The sequence below is a fragment of the Prinia subflava genome, chromosome 7 (assembly GCF_021018805.1).
Source record: "Prinia subflava isolate CZ2003 ecotype Zambia chromosome 7, Cam_Psub_1.2, whole genome shotgun sequence".
NCBI lineage: Eukaryota > Metazoa > Chordata > Aves > Passeriformes > Cisticolidae > Prinia > Prinia subflava.
The window spans coordinates 23,258,829-23,278,544 of NC_086253.1; the positions used below are offsets into that span (position 1 = coordinate 23,258,829).

General features: G+C 40.3%; 1 protein-coding gene across 14 annotated transcripts in view; it reads right to left on the reverse strand.

Annotated features, from left to right (window-relative positions):
- The window catches only part of APBB2 (amyloid beta precursor protein binding family B member 2), a 176,944-nt gene that overhangs the window by 86,920 nt on the left and 70,308 nt on the right, over positions 1–19,716 (reverse strand). For 7 of the 14 annotated variants that reach the window (XM_063401835.1, XM_063401834.1, XM_063401831.1 and 4 more), the window contains 3 exons: positions 14,290–14,399; positions 4,578–4,646; positions 320–1,120 (listed from right to left, as the gene is read on the reverse strand). In XM_063401835.1, the coding sequence (XP_063257905.1) occupies positions 320–1,120; positions 4,578–4,596 (820 nt within the window). In that variant the 5' untranslated portion in view covers positions 4,597–4,646; positions 14,290–14,399. The remainder of the gene's footprint in view (positions 1–319; positions 1,121–4,577; positions 4,647–14,289; positions 14,400–19,716) is intronic. The other 7 variants (XM_063401824.1, XM_063401826.1, XM_063401832.1 and 4 more) reach the window with 1 other exon arrangement.

Below are 19,716 nucleotides of genomic sequence, written 5' to 3' on the forward strand. Positions count from 1 at the left end.
TGTTCTTCTCACAACATGTACCCACTGATTACTGAAGAGCAATTATTTATAAACTAGCAAGAGGTGCAGTTAGCATATTTCTAGGACCCTGTATAGGGCATCTGCTGGTGCCTTTCTTAAAGCTGCTACAACTGACCAGGAGGCTTCCAAGGATTCCCTCTCAGCCAAGCAGCTGTGTGCAAGGCCAGGGCCTGTATTTTGACACAATCCACTTCCCCACTCAAACTGCTGAACACCTCTCTGCCTCCTGGCATCAGCTGAGAAAAGCTAAGCAGTCCCTTTCTAAAACAGTGGCTGTGAGCAGCCTTTGCCTGTGTACCTGTTTCATCAGGCGAGCTTGGCGAGGCGCTGTCCTGGGACAGGGTAGTCCAGCTGGAGTCCTCATCACTTGGGGCCAGGTTCTGAATCCTGTGGAGGGCACAGTCTGTTTTGGCCCCAGTTTTTGGGTGATCTTTCTTTGTCTCGGGGCTTGATGACACCGTGGCGACCTGGCCATCCTCTGGGCTTGGCACCTTGTTCTGTTTCCGGGCCAGGACCTTCCCATTGACGATAACAGTAGAAGCCTGGCTGTTGCTTTGTGCGGACTTATCGTCCATCGCAACGAACCCCTGCTCTAGATCTCGAGCCGATGTCTCCAGGTCGGCATAGTAATTCAGGAAGCTCTTGGTCCTCCTCGGCTGCGAGGGTAATATTTCACAGCCGGAGGAATCCTGCGGGATCGGCTCATTGCTTTCAAACTTCTCAGAAGTCACAGTCACACCTGCAGTGGTACCGAGGTTTTTGTTGGGATCCTGCTGTCCCTGCTCGGCAGCTTTCCTGAGCTGGTTTTCCCCATTCTTCACCAGCTTTATGTTGGCAGAGCCGTTCCCCAGGAGGGGCTGAGCTGCCGGATCGGAAAGGCCCATGGCCGTCTGAATGTTGGTCAGCGCATACTTCTTCCTGCATTTCGGAGGGGTGCTGTTCTTGCCCTCCGAGTGCCTGATCTCCGCGTTCAGGAGCTCGTTGTGAGAGGAGCGCAGGTTCAGGGTGTTGGGCGGCGTGGCGGGGCTGTTGCGGTTCACAACATCCGTCGTGCTGCCGCTTGCCATAAACACTGCCAGCGCGTCCACGCCGGAATCGACTGAAAGGCAAAAGAAACCCTCGTCAAACACGTTCATTACACACACTCTTCTGCTAGGGCTGCTGGTAAAGGCACGTAGCACTTTACGTAATTGTTTTATGGGAGGAAAACTACCACAACCTAAGTGGGTAAGAGAAGAGACAAAAGCTTATCTGATTAAATAAGGAAGAACAGAGGCAGAAAAATCATCAGGATCACAAAGATGAGAAAAAGCAGAAAGCTTGACCCTATACGAGACAATTTTAGGGCAGATTTTTCATTTCTGATTCTGTTGCAGGCAGGTTCTACGACAGCAGGGGTGCCCTTTGCAAATGCCTGGGATTCTCATTGTCTTACCACAACTGTTTCAGTATTTCACCTCTGTCTTGGATGAGGAGGGAAATAAGTCCTCATGTGTTCATCACTAGGAAGGAGAAATTTGAAATATTTCTATGCAGACTGCAGACAAATGCTGCTTCTTTGTCATCTTTTGGTAGTGCTGTTACTGCTAAGCCTGATTGGATGGTCAGTTGTTGACTCCTAACACCTGCATTTTCTCTGCTATTTGTCTCTTTCTCTCTCTCTTTCTTTCTTTCCCTCTCTCCCCTGCCGCCTTCCTTTTCTTATTTTTTTTAGAGAAGGGAAATAGAGAATCAAGGAATACAGGTAGAAGATTATTTCACAAAGATGTGTTTTATTTCCAGGGCCAGGGAAAAAGAAAATCCTTTGACAAAATACCCTCCTGGAATTCAATCAACTTCAAAACAAGGGCTGGCTCCAGAGATGGTTTACTATTTCTATAGCTCACAAAGTTCAAGCTTAAGGACAAAACACACATCCTAGGGCAGAGAACACATACTACACTGTTAAATAATATCTTTTGTCTGCTTGTAAACGAGTTTATGATTTTTCTTAGCCAAGGGTACAGCTCATATTTTGAAAAAATATTAAGTTTATCGAGGGGACAGATTCTTAGACTATCAAAATTACCAAAATATAGATATTTTTAAAAACTCATTAAAAAACCCCTGTAATTTGTTCCTGTACTGTCTATTTATGGCTTTCACTAATCTGTTCAAGTGCTCCATGAACACCTCATGGAGCACTTGAGGTGCAAAATTAGAGGCCAATTAATAAATCACTTCACAATAAATCTGCCACAACATGAAACACCCTTTCTGTTGTTCCTAATTCTCAGTTATCACTGACTGCTTATACTGCACATAAAAAGGTATCTGGGGCTTACTCAGGAATGAAAAGCTGTAATTCGAGCTAGCCGATGACAGATCATTCCAACTGAGCTGTGCTGCATCTTTGTATATTTGATATATCACAGAACTGACTGCTGTACAGATTTACAGGAGATTAAATATACGAGTTTTAAAAGAATATATAATACATAAACGGAGTGAAAATGAGCACTTCACATTGTTACCTAAATGCAGGCACAGTTGCTAGTGTTCCTTCCTCTTTGATGTGCTGTCAAAGCTGCTCACTTGCAAACATCACTGGTTCATTTGAAACCAAGCAGATCGAGTAATAATACCCTTTGTTCCCTGAATCACCCATCCAGCTGTTAAAGAACAATTTCTAAAACTTGTTAAAAATCAATTTTAAACTAAATTTTACAATTTTCCATGTTTGCTGATTTCTCAAGCCCTGCTCAGTCAGTCTAAACCAACTGCAAATTTTTTAGAAGACTGATCACCCCACGCACATGCTGTGCAAAAAGCCATCGTCTTAGGTAACAGCTAACAAACATCCTGAAACAAACTTTAGCCACAAGAAACTTTAAAACACAACTATTACAAAATTTAAAGGAACTTTATAAATTACTTCCCAGATAAACACATTGTATACACACACAGAGCTTTCTGGATCTTGTTCAAAACCAGCCAGGACTAATGTAAAGCAATGTCACATCCGATCAGATGTTACCAAAACGTTTTACATGAAACAGCTTCTACATATCAACTGGCTGCTTTGTATGCTTTTCTGAATCTCTCAAAATCTGACAACATGAAAGACATATAAAAAAGTAAAGTAATAGGGCAGCATAATTTCCTCCTCCCCACTGCCTGACCTTTAGAATTTGTGCAACTGCATGGCATCTAGGGATTTATCTTCATGCTTCAGCAAATTAAAACATGCATTTATTTTTTTTACCAGTACATACAATTACCACAAGATGGAACAAGACTGAAATTTATTCTTCTCCTTTTTTACAAATGAGCTACTTCATGCAATGTTTGCCACTGTTTTTGTCACTGAACAAATTTCTTAAAAAATAATCTTCCTAGATAAAGCTTAAGTATTTGCCTGGCAGCTTATCTTTAGCATGTCCCCTGCTGTTATTGTTCCATTGCTCAGAAATATTGTTAAGAATAAGCCCTTGGAAACATTGCAACAAAATGTATTCCATTTTACTAATCTGCTTGATAAAGGTTCTCCATTGATTTGATGAACTTTGGCACATTGTTCAACAGCTGAGCCAAGGAGTCTGTGTGACCCACATAAAGTTTGTGTCTTGGGTGTTAACCTGGGCTGGTGTATGACTGTGAACAGAAAGATGTCAACACAAACCTTTCACCACCTCCCCTCCCGACCCCATCTCAGGTGATCCATTGATCAAACCACCACGATCAAGGGATCAGTGACCAGGCAAACAGCAGCACAAGGAGTGCCCAGAGTGAGGCAGGCTGTTCTCTCAGGGCCACGAGCCTGCTCGCGGGCAGTCACCCTGAGCTCCCAGCCATGCCCGGGAATGTACTCGACCGGCTTCCCTCTGCTCTTGGAAGCAGACACAGGTGTGAGAAAAACAAAAGAGAAAAGAAGGCAAAAAGAGAAGAAGAAATAGAGATGGGCAGATCTTCCATCTCAAGGGTAGAAGTTGCTACGAGACTAGGAGTAGCTCAAGCACCACAAAAATCGGAATGCCAGGAGATGCCTAAGAGCACGGAAGAAAGATTGCATAGTAGAACAGTGTAAGAAAGAAGAGCAATAGCCTGTCTCTTCTGCTTTATACAGGACACAGGGATGGTTGAAACACATCACTTTTCCCAGAGGAACCACATCCCAACTTCCTAATTAAAAACTTCAATTAAATGAGGAACCCTAGATTCCTGCATCCAGGGCTGCCATGGGCAGACTCCATCCCCCTCTCAGAGAGCTCCTTGTGCTGCCTGGCCACCAGCAAGGACCATGCCACTGGCACAGGGCACCACATTCTCAATTTCTCTACCTTCTGCTGAAAAGCAAACAGACAACCAGACCAGCAATCACTGAGTTGATACATATATCTCAGTTTAGGTGAGGGAACACTGCTAAGTTTTAAGTGAGTAAAAACAGGGAAATACACTAAAAAATAGTCTGTGTAAGGCAAAATGAAAGTGAAATATGTGCCTGGAAAGAAGAAGAAGAAAAATAAGTGGAAAATTTCACATATTTGCATAGCAGAATCTTTTAAAGGGCATCTGACCTGGAAGTACTTCTGACATGGCTCGCGGGGCGTCAGCAATGCATCAGGAAATAGATTATAATTTGAAATCTGAAAAGAGGGATCATTTAAGAATTAAAACCAAAGGAAAACACAAAAGAAAAATACCACATTTCAGAAGCTCCTGAGAGATGTTAAGCATTCTAAATAAAGCTCACAGCATAACAGTGAGGATCTTTTGAGTTTTTAATGATATTTGACACTCATTAAAGTATGGGAGAGGGTAGTTTGCAGCAACACAAACATGTAATTAAAAGTAACTATTATATTTTGGTAATGTACAACTTTACTAGGAGCACAAATTCAAAAATATTCTCCAGTTTTAGTCAACATACTGTAGCAAAAACTTAAATGCATTGGAAAATACGAGATTTTTCCCAATTAGAAGATTACACCTTACTCAGGAAACCACAGCAGCACTGGTAAAAGAAGACACAGCAGTAAGGCAGGTTCATAAAAAAATTTGCAGAACCAGATCTAGCATATGAAACTAAAAAGCACAGGGTTGATCTCACAGGAGGGAATCATAAAAAGAAAGCTAGGCAGTAAATTCCAGTATGGGACCCTTTCCTGGCCATCTTCTCATAAATAAACAATTTTGCCCTAAAGTCTCTGGTTTGGATATGAGTGACACACACAGTGAGAGACAGGGTACTTATGACAACTGATGTGTTTTTGTCACTGCACTGAGGAAACACAGGAAGAAAATAATACAAATCTTTCCATAAAGCAAATTTCCCTTCTGCAAGGATATCTCTTGAGCACAAAACTTTTAATGACAACTTCATGCCACAGGGCTACAGCCACAGGTCTTGCCCACTTGGGCTTTAGTTAAGGTCTAAGCAGCTATAGAGAACACCTTCATTATACAATGATTGCAGCTCAACACCAGTTAACTCTCTTCACTTCAAAGGGTGAATTCCAATGTTAAAACATTCACTCTAAAACAATGACCATCTAAATGGTAATAGTTGAACAGATGTCAGCCAAAAGCATCTTAATCAACTCCAAATTTACATTATTAGCTAAAATCAGAATCGAGATTAGAAGCTTTCTTTCATCTGATTCTTCTTACCTAGATAGGTACACAAATTCCAGGCAACACCTAAAACTTACAGAATGGAAAATGAAAGAAAATACTCAAATGAGTGCTGTGGTAGATCAGAGACTACAGCCAATGATTTTCTTCTTGCTGCTCCCTCTGGCAATGACATCTTAGCTGGACTGAGCTTGGAAGCTTGAAGGAGAAAGCTCAGCAAAGCCAAGAAAGCCAACTATGATGGTGGGCAGAGCAGTTTGGGGAATGCAAGAGCAGCAAAGGAGCAAGGCTGCAAGCACCTTACACATGCTGGTCTCAAATCTATCTGCAGACGACTCCACGTGAATCTCTGAGTTGCTGAGGATGGGAAGGACCTCTCCAGATCACCAAATACAACACTTCTGCCCAAGCAAGCAATCACTGCTGCCCTCTCTACTCCATCTAGGATATGTTCTCATATCAGAATAAAATCAGCACTTTAACCTGATTGCTAAATGCAGCTTCTTCCATTTCCAGCTATTTTCTGCTTCACCTAGTCCTACTGAAATCACCATCTGGTAACCAGCTTTCTGTCCTGGCTCCTCCACCCCCAAGAGGCACTCTGCCAGTCCCTGCTGCCACAATAATGACATTTCTCCTTTTAGAGCTAATCATGCTGCCAACCAACTGCAACAGCCTAGCAGCAGTGCTGTTTCTGTTCTAGTGGGGCTCATATTAATGGGAATCCATAAAGCTGATCTGTCTTTATGTGGTGTAATTGAGGAAAAAACCTTCAGATCCTCAATGAGTTGTAGCGTTCAAGTGGAATATGCCTTCTCATTTACCATTTTTCTCCTTTCTCCTTCCCACAAAGCCAAACTTCTCATCCAGAAAAAATTCCGAGACAAGATGCTTCTTAGAATAAGATTCTAACAGATATAAAGGAAAAAGAAAAATAATAAAAAATAAAAATATTAATGACAAAAATAAACCCGCTAAATCCACTGTTCCTGTTTTTTTTAAATTAAGATAGATACATCTAAATAAGCAGTGTATATTTGACCACTTGACCGAAACGTTATATTGCAGAGAATGTGGGTCATCTTGTGCTACTACAGTACTGTTAAATCAAGTAACTACTTTAAGAAATAAAGAGCAATTCTTTCATTTATATAACGTTCAGCCATGACATGCCATAACAACTAATCCTGCATTTAGTGGGAAAAAAACCAAGATGGCATGCTAAGTCTTTTCCAAATTCAATTTTCTCCCTTTAATTAGATTTTCCCCCATGTGCAGAATGGAACAGTCTGGTAGGCAAAAGCAGTGTTGTCACAGCAAGAAGATGGAGTGTGTTTTATCTGCTGGCTACTTGTGTGCACAGATAACAAGACCTTCTGTCATTGGATCTATACATTCACAGCAACATTTGCTAAGTAAAGGCTGTAATTTTTTCTAATCCCATTGTTTAAACTGCTGAGCTCTAACATTCTAACGTTAGCTTTTTTAATAAGCTAACATTCTAACATAAGCTTTTTTAATTGTCACATAAATTACTCAATCTCTACAATAAAGATCGTGCCTTGGACTTATGTGCCAATTTACAAATATCCCTACTTTTAATGTAAGTGCTAATACAGGGCACAAGCATAAACGTCATTCTCCCTTAAACAGAAACACAAACTGAGAAACTGTAACCTGAATTTCTGCAATTGAGATGACCAATAAAGCAAGGACTTCTGTGTTCTGCAGCTTCAATACCAAGTGCTATCAAAAAATAACTCTTACCAATGTGTAATCAAAGCTGATCAGAAATACCAAAACAAAAGCAAAATGTCATATGAAACAGAAAGTTAGGATAAGCTGTCTCAGTGAAAAAATGTAACCAAAATGTTTTGTAGGACAGGCAGCCTACCCTGAAGAAGCTTGAAGAAGCTTTAGAAAGGAATCAAGAACCACAGATTTGGCACATAAAATTACTTCAACTGATTCAGACTGATTTCAAAACAGAGCCACTCAGAAGATGATTGATTCCTTAACAGGCTTAAGGAAACCCACAAGGTCCAGGACCAGCTTTCCAGCTCTCTGAAACAGCAATGGAACGATTCCAAGCTCTTCGATCAGGTGACACGGGCACCAAAAGCAGGACAGACATTAAGCACAGGTCACAGCACTAGTAAGAGAAGTATATGCTAACTGAGACCCTGTCAGGTGGGATGGTTAAGGTTCCAGCACAGATGCTGTGCTGGGAAAAAAAAAAAATTAAACAGACTATTATCAATAAGCACCTCCTACACACCTCCTCTGTGGCCCTGCAATTTGCAGCTCACAAATACTCCCTATTCCTGCAAAGCCTAGAAACAAAGCTGCATACTCCTGAGCACAATCTGCTGCTCTAAGAACTAACTGCATGCACATAAATAAGGACATTTCAGTTTCTCTTTCTAAACTAATTTATTTTAAACTTCTGATGGCCTGGCATCATGATTTCACCAGCTACAACTTCATCTGCCCTCTGAAGTACATATTACAAATTTATGGCTAGTTATACATTAAACTTTTATCAAACAAGGTTATACAGAAATGTTTTTATCCTCAGATTACCCTGACTGGTAGCAATAGTTTTGAGCCACCTATTTTTACTGCCTCAAGCTGAGACCTTAAAAAGCATTTGAAAGATCATTCTCCAGCAAATATTGTTTTCTCTTTACTGTAAAGTTGTACTTAGTATCAAATTAGGCTCCAGAGATGAAAATTTGAAAATTAAAAAAAAACGGAAGATACTCCTTCAGTCAACTCTCTCCAACTCCATATGGAAATAAAGAATAAAAGTATGAGTCTATCAAAAGTATCAATACAAAGAAAACATCTAATTTCATTAATTCCTAAGTGTTTACAAACAATTTCAAATTCCTAATAGTAAGCTGAGACAGTGTGCAAAAATAAAAAGTCCAAGTCTCAGACACAGAAGAGAGCAGTAGAGTGCCAGCTTTTGCACAATGAGACTATCAGGGCTCTCAAGAAAAGCAAATTAAGATTTTCCATGTTGAAAAGGTTATTTGTGTTCCATGTGCATTAAAAACATTCCGTATCTCACCTAGGTACGGTTTGTATATATCTGCACTTTTAACTACATTTGCTAAACTGTCTGAAAATTGGACTCATATGGACTCACACTTGGACTCCTACCCCCATATTCTTTGCCCCCAGTAAAGGAACAGAGCTCAGGGTACATCAAACATTTCCAGTCTACATTTCCTGTCTGGTTTTTCATCAAAGGCTGAATTAAAATAAGGCTCATTACATTTCAGCAAGGCTGAAAATTCCCTGCGAATCTTTGTGTTGTCCTTAACCGAACTTCAGTGGGACAAATCAGAAACGTTTTGAAACATACAACAGTTTATAAACCAAGGGTTGCAGTACTGCTTAAGCTGACAGAATGACAAGGAATGACTAAAAGAGCCATACCCTACAGTAACTCTCCCAGTGTCATTATGGCACTAGAATATAGCAAGGATTTGAATCCTAGCCTGATGCAGGCAGTAGAGCTCCCTGAGAAGGCTCTGCCCATATATAAAACAAATCACGTGCTCGTAAATGAAATCAAACTATCATATTTGCTTTACAGTCCCCATAAACTAAACAGATCAATCCATAATAAAGTGGAAGGAGAATGTAAGAGAAAAGCAATTGCACTTACTGGCATTTATATTAATTACACTAAAGTGTGGCTGAAAGCAGATTCAGTTTCAACAAACTTGGCTGTAGAAGACATTGAACAAGTGGAAAAGAACAAACTACTAGTATTATTGGCCTGAACTACAACACAGAATCTTGAGTTCTTGACATGTTAGCCAAAATTCTCTGTTCTTTTTTATCTACAAACTCATAGATCTCCACAAAGTATCAAATACCAAAGGAACTAGGGTTTCTGTGAAAGGGGACGAACACATGATGCAAATCTGCTTGCTTGGTGGCTCTCCATGACCATATGCAACCCCAAGTGGAATTACAAGGAAACCCTTTCCTTCTGTCTCTGACTCCCCTGTGAAGAACAAATTGACCTGTCAGGGTCCTGAGATAGGGCTTCTATTTAATTATGCTACGAAATAAATGTATAAGTGACGATAGGCAGTCAGAGTACTAGAGAGTCCCTCAAGAAAGCTTTCCATCTGCAGACTCTGAGTCAGATCCTATCTGCCAACATGAGCACGTGCTTTGGAGCTTCACCAGGATCACTCAAGAGGAAGAGGAAGTTCCTGTGCCAGTCTCCACACAGCTTCCTAGGAAAGGCAGGAACCAGAGGGACTGTAACAAAGAGAGCAACATGTGCCATTGGGTACTCCTGCAATTTCCACTCCATCAGTCACCTGTATTCCTGCCTTTTCTTCAGCTATTACGTGGAGCTCTTAAAGAAACTTTACAGAAAAGTGTCACCTGCCCAAGCACAATCTGAGCAGTGCTAAAGCTTGAATCTCATTTACACCCAGATGTCTTTGTCTGGAAAGAAGAGGTCAGGCGATACAGGGCAGGATTTTGCAGATGTAGAATTTTACTGACGCTTCTACCAAGAGCTGCACATTGCATACACTCCTCCTCCCTGGGGTTAGATGCCTCTTTGGGTCAGTAATCTGTTATTCTAGGAGCAGCTCCAAGCCCACAGAGCCACATCATGATACATTTTTCTACCAACTCGTCTTGCGCTAATGATAGCAATGTAATTATCAGAATTTGGTTGCAAGACTGGAAGTTAGGTGTTCATTCAGGGTTTTGCTGCTATTTATAATGTCACCATTCTCACATTTATTTCTTTATCTCACTGCAGTGAAATCAAGATTTTCCAGCAGTTTCATGAAACAACAGCTCCCTTGTAAGCTCGGCGCAAAGGAAGGCACAGTTGGGCATTCCTTGGGAATCTGAATAGACAGGGGCAGAGCAGAAGTTTGAGTGTTTCTCAAGGGAAATCAAACCCCAAGCTTATAAAATCAACCCTACTCTCTCTGCCCTGAAGCACTTTGAATTCTTTATAAGAGCAGCTTTATCATGAAGCAGATGATGATGAAGAACCTCTCCCACCCAGGGAGTCCAGGGGAGTGCCATCTCACGAGGAATACTTCCTTTCACTGTCATCCTTGATTTATGAATACTTCAGAAAAATGGCATTTCCCAAAAAAGGTTTGCTTGGAACAAAAAAGTCACCCTGCAGCAGAAATTTCTGAAATAAAACCTGAGTCAGCTCTACTAATCATATTGCAAAATCACATTAAAAAATCATTCCATATGGACCTTAGTCTGAGTCACTAATAGGTCAAAAATCAAGAAATCCACCTGTACCTGCCACAAATCAAGGGGATGACTTGAGAGTGGGACATGTGGCACCACTGTCTGTGGGCAGCAAGGGCTGGTCTTGGAATTCCAGGTGCAAGCAGGTCCCTTCCTCCCAGTGAAAGCTGATGTGCCACTGCAGGACTGAGCCTCCACCCTGCACACTCCAAAGGTCAGCAAGTGCTGAAAGCTACCACCCACATATTTCTGTACTTTCTCACTTCTAATGTCCTCTGAGAAAGTGGGCTTTTTTATTTAAAGCAGTCTCACAAAACTCTACACTTCATTTTCATTATTATTACTATTATTATTGTTGCTGCTGATGCTGCTGTTTAAGCCCTTCGTGAGCACTGAATGCCAGCAGGAAGGCACTGGAATCAAACCCATTTTCCTCAACACACTTGATCAGATTCCAATGCCATGCAAAAGACTACAACTAACTAAAATAAATGAGTTGTTACACTGTGGAGAGGATATGCATAGACAAGCCCTTTTAAAAGGTTTTTTCCAGACAAACAGAACTCTGTGCACAGAAAAAAAATTAGTTTGAAATAAAATTTGAGGCTACCCAAACATCACAAACAGAACCATATTTTCACGAGAGCTGCTGCAGTCAATGCAGGAAAGTGGAGTTTGTGAGAAGTATTAGAAAAATATAAATACAAAAGCTGAGGAGAAATTAATGAAAGAAGTCTGTCTGCAAAACCTAGCTTCTCAGTAGGTGGAGACTGTACATCCACCCTTAGTCTGTATGTTTTCACAAGGAAAATACAGAAAAGAAAGAAAACCAGCAAAATAGCACATGAGGGAGTGTTCAAAAATCAGCACAAGCAGCATTAGACAGTGCCAGGGATACGCCTGTTTTGCTTGCTGACAATAATCAAGGGAGATCACTGCTCTCTAATTACGCTTTATTTTTTTTTTTAAATGCTTTCTAAACCAGCAGGCACCTGTTAAATTCACAGCTCTCCATTTTACAATTTAAACACCTTGCTGGTTTTTATACCTTCAGCGCCTGTATAGGAAACATATGTCCTAGCATTGGGCTTCAAATAAGCCATTTACTACTTAAACTGTTATGTGTTTCCACAACTGTAAAACCTTTTGTTGTTCTCATAAGACTACACACTATTCTATCCAATAAGTTTATGAAATCATTCAACAAAACAGTCAATGCCTTAAATGGATGAAATGTTACTTTAGAGGCAATACAGCTGCTATACTCCACACAGAACAAACTCTTCCCTTCACAGATTTATTTAGGTATATGTACAGACAGAAGATAAAGTCAGGCACTAAAGCTTAAGGCTGCACCAAGTCCTTAATGTACATTAAGATTGCAACAACTGTAAACATGAAATGCAATAACTTAGATGGTGCAATTACTTCTTATTTATGCAAACAACACAAAAGCAAAATCGTGTGTTTTACCAGCACTTCCATCAAGATCTAATCTGTTATCACAGATTTCATTATGATCACATTTCCCAAATACTGGGCAATTTCAATACCATTATTGCTGGATGTCCAAAAAATGTTATGTTAAGCACCAGGAAGCCGCAGAAATCACACAGTAACAAAACCAAAAAACAAAGAAAGTTTCCTGGCTTAGAAACTCTGACAGGTCAAGGTAAGGGAAAACTTAGCTTAACAAAAGCACAAAGTAGTCATGAAGTAGGTGTTTTGATACCTCTGTCTTCAAACTGAAGAATTTCTGGTGCCAATTGATTCTGATGCATGTTTTGGCCCTGGCAGATGATGGGAGGCCCAACCTTTCCCCAAGTAAACAATTCTACTTCTTCATGCTTAAAACTGTTCAACTAGAAAACAGGAAAGCATTTCAGGCTCTTTTGGTAAGAACCTAACGCCTATTACTTGTTCTGTCTAAGCAGTAATGGGTTTGATTAGATACTTCTACAATAGAACATCTTAAATGTCTGAGCTTCAAGCCTAGGCATGGGATGTGAATATCATGTCTGGCAGTACACCGAGAGGCCGTGTTTGAAAGCTAGTGCCTAGAATTAATGTCAAGGGATTCAAACAGATCAGTCCAACTCAGTACTCCAGCACTTGACCACCAAAGATCTGTCAAAACTATAAAAGCCATTTATTTCCTCCATTGTGGTACAGACAAGACCCCTCAAACAAGTCTTTGGACCCAGTATCTAAACTGGCTCTAAGGCGTCATTTTAATGCACATCTTTACAATATCTATGACTAGTCTGCAGCAGAAAGTAACCATGCTTTACTGTTTCCTAGGGCTTAGCCCTGTGGTTAGGCAAAACCCCAAAAGTCAGGTTCTAAAGGCAGGATCTCACCCTGCAGTTCCTCATGTCCAATGGCAAAGCCACCACAGGAGTCCCTATCCTGCCACAGCTGTCAGTTCTCACTGCAGTTCACCACTGGAATCAGCCAGTGCAAGTATGTGTGCAGCCAGATGCCTGAAGGAGCCGGGGGTTTTAAAGAAGTCTTCTAAGGAACAGAAAGAACATTACAGAAGTGAGAGCTTATCAAGCTGGCTTTGATGCCAAGAAAAGCCTTGTGGGATCGTGTTCTTTTGCCACAGCAGCAGGAAAAGTGAATACAAAACTTAACCTACCATAACTTCACCTCAGTAGCCTGAGAAATCAACAGAAAATGCACAAGGACCAGCAGCAGACTTTTGGAGGTGGGGTGCTACCCCACAGCTCTCCAGGGAGATCTCATCAGCTCCCTTCCCATGGTCTGCACTGGGGAACCACTGCAGTGTGGTGGCTGATGGAAGGAGTGAGGTGATAAATACTAGGAGCTCCTATCTACACTTTGTCAGAAGACAAACTTCAGTAAGAGATGCTGTAATACAATCTAACAGGATACAATTCAGAGGAAAGAAACAATGTGAATAATATTGAACTCAAGGATATAAATAATCTGAACTGGAGATGTTAGCTGCAGCTGTAAGCAATTGAAGCTATAGTGCACAGTGACATTTTAGGTTGAGCTCAAGTAGCTTGTTATTTGAAGGTTTCTGGTATTAAAAGCTTGGGATGGACAAGACGAGGAATAGCAGCTAACCTTACAACTCTGTAAAAAATGAAGTTGGAGACCTTGAACACAAATCACAGCACAAACCACAGCACACTGCAGTAGATCTGGTGAAGTCACATGGCAAGCCACTTTTTAAAGTTCTAGAAAGCACCTTTGCAGTTTAAACATAAATCAATATACTTACCATTTGGGTACACACACAGAAGGGCTGGCATCGATTAGAACATGTCAGCATTCTTTACAAATACTATTTCAAAATTTATCGGCTTAGCAGCCCTCAAAAGCAATAAAGCAGCCAATAAATGAGACGGATAGCATACGTACATGAGCTGCTTGGCCGATAGTGAGCCCCTGGGTACCGCCTGCCCATAGTGCCAGTCAGCACATCACCACACGCTGGCAGCTGCCTCCAAAGCACAGACCGAAACCCTTAACTGAGGGAGAAGAAAAGAAAGGGAAGATTTAGTACAACAGCTGTATCTTTTTCATTAAAATGCTAATAACCCCTACAAATTCCAGGATAACTACATCTATAAATTATTCAGTCATGATGTCAGAGGAGACGAACTGTTGTGCTCTACATGCAGCACAAATTTATTATTGGTGGTTGGCCTTCATTAATAAGCTCACATATATTTTGAGACACAAAGAAATCTCAGGTCATACAGCAGCTTCTTTTGGCCCATGACAGAGAAAAGCAAACACTGCAAGAAAGAGCTTGCTATTGGCTTTTAATAGAGATAGCCACTAGGTGAGATTTAAAAACAATGTCTTAAATTTAGTGAAGCCATCATTAAGCAATCATTTATGAACTGTTTAATATAAAAGCAAAACTTATCTGTGCTACATAACACTGATTGCTTTGTTCTGTTCTATCCAGCAGTGTTTTTACAGGAATGCAGGCTATTAACCGATGTATCAATTTTCTTACACTAACAAAACCCTAAGCAAACAAAAAATTGCATGGAACATCTTATGGTCAGTTTGGAATAACAAATCCAAAGTCTTAACTGAAATGCTACTGAAGCTGTCAAATTACTGCTATAAAATGTTTTCGTCTGAAGCCAAGTCCCACTGGTTTTTTCTTTAGCGTAGCATTTTGTACCAAAATATGACTTTCAGTTGCTTTTCAGCTTTACCTTTTTCTTAATTTACCTGAATAGCCTACATGTTACCAGATGTCTATCAATATATACTGAATGTTAACCACATCATTTGTTAAGATACATTCCCTCTTATTTAATTTCTTCCTGTGCTGGAAACACCAGGAAAAGCAGCAAAAATTCTGAGGAGTGTTTTTCCTTATTCATTATGGATTTTTAATATCTCAGGTTGCAGCTACAAGCACAAGCTTGTTCTATCCAGGAACTAAAGAGAAATATCAGGACATAGACAAAATAGCACTGCACTGAAACTGGGAGATCTCCCCAAACCTTCAAGCAGGCCAGTTGCCTTACTGAACACAATGCTAGCTTATTCCTGAATTGGATAAACTTTTTATATATACTGGTATGCACGCAAGTCTCTGGTGAGCTGGTCTGGGAGCCAACACAGCTGAAAACTGCATACACAGAAAAATCTCCAGTGAGATCAGGCTCCTGAAAAGGCTCATGGTGCTTGCACAAGTATTGGTAGCTAGTGAGAGCAAGTGGAAAGAATGGGACCATGGCAGCCTGAGCTTAAAATGACTTTACATACAATTTCGTAACATTGCTACACAACCCTTGTTGATTACTTCTGAAGCAGACACCTACAAGGCTGCATATCTGACAGTCCAAACAACAGGTAAAGATCTCCATTGTTTTCCAAATCAGTGCTGACAAAGCGCGTCCTGTTCAACTCCCCTCAATGGGGAAGTTCAGTGAATCAATGAGACAGTAGTCTCTCACCACTAAAAGAATTCTGTCTGTTAAGAAGAAAAGTGAGTAGAATGCAGTAAAATTAACCTTCATTCAAAAACCCCTGCATTTCTTTTGCAGGATGATATGGGACAAGTCCTTGCCAGAGGTCAAACAGACCTTTTCAAGTTTTTTTGGTGGCCTACTAGCTCAACACATTGTAAAGTTGTGCAAGGAAAAAATCTGCAGATGGCTGCTTCCCCTTTCTTGTTCTATAGGAATAAAACAAATAATACATATTTATTAGTTGAAAAAAAAAAGTCTCTCCTTACCCCAAATGGACCAAATTCATAATTTGTAACAAAATACAACACAACAGTCTTTAGCTGTTCAAGGATTAGGAAAAAAAAATTACTGAGGTGGAAAATAGACTGTAACCAGAAGACAGTATTTACAATTCTTTTCCACAGCTTGTGAAACAGTTTGATCAATATGTATGGAGCTGCAAGATTATTCATTTTTCATAAACGCATTTTTGTCCTTCTAAAAGGTATACACTTAACCAAATCTCACCAAATTATATCAAATGTCTACAGTTGACACAGGCTATTCCTTCTCTACCTAGCACTACAGTATTAAAGGGGGCCTTCTGCACCACACCATAAGAAAAAATCCCAACAAATAAAAATAAGGCTCCCAAACCTTACAGTTATGCTCTCAAACAGCTGAACTTATGTACAGTATGCTTCTCCTAAGGTAATGTGCCCACTCTGGGAGCAAACCACTCTTTGTAGAGGTCAGGGCCCAAAGATATGACCATTTAAAAATATTACATTTTAAAACTCCATAAATCTCAGTGGAAAAGACAACATAAAGATAGATTCTCATTATAGCAAAGGTTTCATCAGTTACTGTATAAAATGTGAACTTCAAAGATTTACAAGGAGGATTAAAGCCAACTATCAAAAGCCAATGAAGAAGCAAGTGTCACACAGTAAGTGAAGTTAAACTGCTCTGTAAAGTAGTAGTGATATTGGGTTGTATGTACCAGCATGGACATACCCAGATCAAGTGAAATAAAGATGCTGCTTGGGTGTGGTTTGGGGGTTTTTCTGTGTTGTTGTTAGTTGTGGTTTTTTTTTTTGGTTTGTTTTGTTTTTCCTTAAGAATCATCTTTGAATTGTGACCAGACTAGTCAAAAAAACTTCCCCTTTCTTTAAACACATCCACTCAAAAAAGGGGAATCTCGGGGGGATTTCTGCTCTTCAGGAAATTCAAATCCAAAGTACCCAAACCCATAGTTAAGCATCTGAAAACAAGCCCTTATTTTCCATATACATCTATGAGACTGAAACAAAATGGATGGGAAGAGTTCTCAAATGTTGCTTTTGGGAAATCCACATATCACACATTCACAGGTGTGGATTTGTTTTTATTTTTAAGTGAACACAACTTAGATATCCACAACTCCACATAAATTTGAGTTAAACCTGAATGTACCTGATAAGTCAGATCAAGTTTCATATTAGTTTCTAACCCGTTTCATATTAGTTTTTAACCCGTTGGCTCACATTTGTTTTGTAACAAATGTGTTTCTCAACAGCTTTCTGTGGTTTTCTGCTTATTATTATACTGCAAAATTGCTTTAAAATGTTTTATAGTGATTTTTCCATCTTTATAGTAAATTTAAAACTACATATACCCAAATGGACATACAGCCTTATGGCTTCTCTTCAAGAAATAATTTGATATAGCTCTGCCTGAAGATTTTGGTTTTGCCCCTTCCTGATAATCCTCCCTGATCCCTTTCAGGTGGCCATTCCCCTATTGCAGCAGTTGCAGAGAACCATGGAAACAAGCCCTGAGCACCAGCACTGCATACCTGCCACCCAGGGAGCACCTGAAAGCACCTCAGGCCAAGTCCCTTTCAGGAGCTGTGGTGACAGAGCTACCAGCTACTCATCATCACACATAATGAGGACAAAGATCATCTTGGAAAGATGCCATGACTTTTAACTGAGACTGTCATCTTCCTAAGCCATTTTCTTTACAGAGCTTTTCTTTCAACTCTTCCACATTTCTCAGGCTTTATATGATTGCTACATAAAAGTTTCATTTTACTTGTATTTGTGTTTTGATACTATGAAAAAAACCCCAAAAGACAAACTAAACTCTGGTAGTCTTTGTGACTTGTTTTTTTCCAATGAGTGAGTCAAACCAGTTCTGTCTATTCAGCTGGTATGTAGAATCCAGTTTGCTTGAACTAATTCCCTTTTGTTTCAGAACAAACACTTCACAGTTCAGCCTCCATACTATTAATGGCCATTAAAGTTATGCTTTGTGTTCCACCCAAATTTATTTTTTCACGCATGCTGTTGCTTGTGAGGTCAGCTGACTCCTTGACCTTCCCTGCTTCTCTCCAAGCAACATTTGCTACAAATGCATTTGCATTCAAACATAAATATAGGTACGTTCATATTGGCTGCTATAATCTCATACAACAGATTGTTGTACAACCTACCCTCACATACCCAAGAAAAAGGATATGAAAAAAGAAGATAACTGCAAATTAGCTACAGAAGTCATCCAAGTGTGACTGACTACATCACTCAACACTTCCAAGGAACAGCTGCACACAGTGTGGGGAAAGAAAAGGTTATTGCATGATGTTTCTCAGGGGACAGCTACTCAAGAAATCACACTCCAGCACTCTCGGTGTGATATTCTGACACACAACACAATCCTACCTTCCAAGTCTTGCTTTGAACACCAGGAAAGAGGTCTGCTAAGGACTGGGTAAGAGAAATGTTGTGCATTGTTTTAAAGGCACACACAGACCACAGGTCCTATACAAAATGGATCCAATTACAGCAAAGAGTTCAGACACTGAAAGAGGCTAATTTAAGGGGAAAAAAATTCAAAAATTAGTCTGTAAGACTGGTGGATGGCTAATTTTAAGAAATCACAATTGAATGTAAACACAAAATTTGTGTACATATTTGCATATATAATGCAAATTTTATTGGTTTTCACTTTTGCTGCATTCAAAGTAGTGACTGGCAGCGGAATTTGTTGGACAACAGTAGCAAAACACAATTCAAACAAGCAAGCAAAGTGCCAGCCAGGTCATTAGGAAGTTGTGCTGCTGATTTCTGGAGACATCTACAGAGACAGCACTTTCATTTTCTGTACTAGGAACAGCTATCGGACATGGATCTCTCAAGTCAAACTGTCTCTTGGAGAGAGCACAGTGTTGTCTACTAGCCACATCTCTTTGTATCATTACATGTTTGACCTTCTTGGAGGTCATCAATAATTCCTAACCATTAGTTTCATCTAATAACTACCAACAGTTTTTTAAAAGAAGGTATTTTCAATTCAGGAAGGTTTTTTCCCAAGTCTTCTGTTACCTAAGAGACCTTATCCATCCTTCCAGTTTTGTCTGGCAATGCAGGCTATGCTGTCCCTCCACCTGCCTTTGCTGAGAGGCAGAGCGCCACCCTGCTGTCCAAACAATTCAATTCCCCATCATCTCTGCCTGCTGGCGCAGGATTAAAGTCTTCCAGGAACCGGAAAGCCAAGCATAATCCCACAGACAAGAGGATGTCCTGCCTGCACTCCAGCCCTGCTGCATTTTCTATGGTTTTGGACCTGACATGCTCAGATGTCTGCAAAGTCCTGTCCTGCCCAAGAAGTTTGGCAACTCCATCATTTCTCCTTCCAATGTATTCTCAGTGCTCAAATTCTTGTTGCATGCAGACATTCTTGCTTGCATTTCTCTGTCCTGTATACTTCCTGGCTGCCTTTGTGCTTCTAACTTCTCCCCTCACAGGTTTTCATTTGGATGCCTTCCCCCTTCTCCATAGTTGAGAAGTCCTTCATGAGGGATTTCTTTTTCTTGGTCATCCTTTCC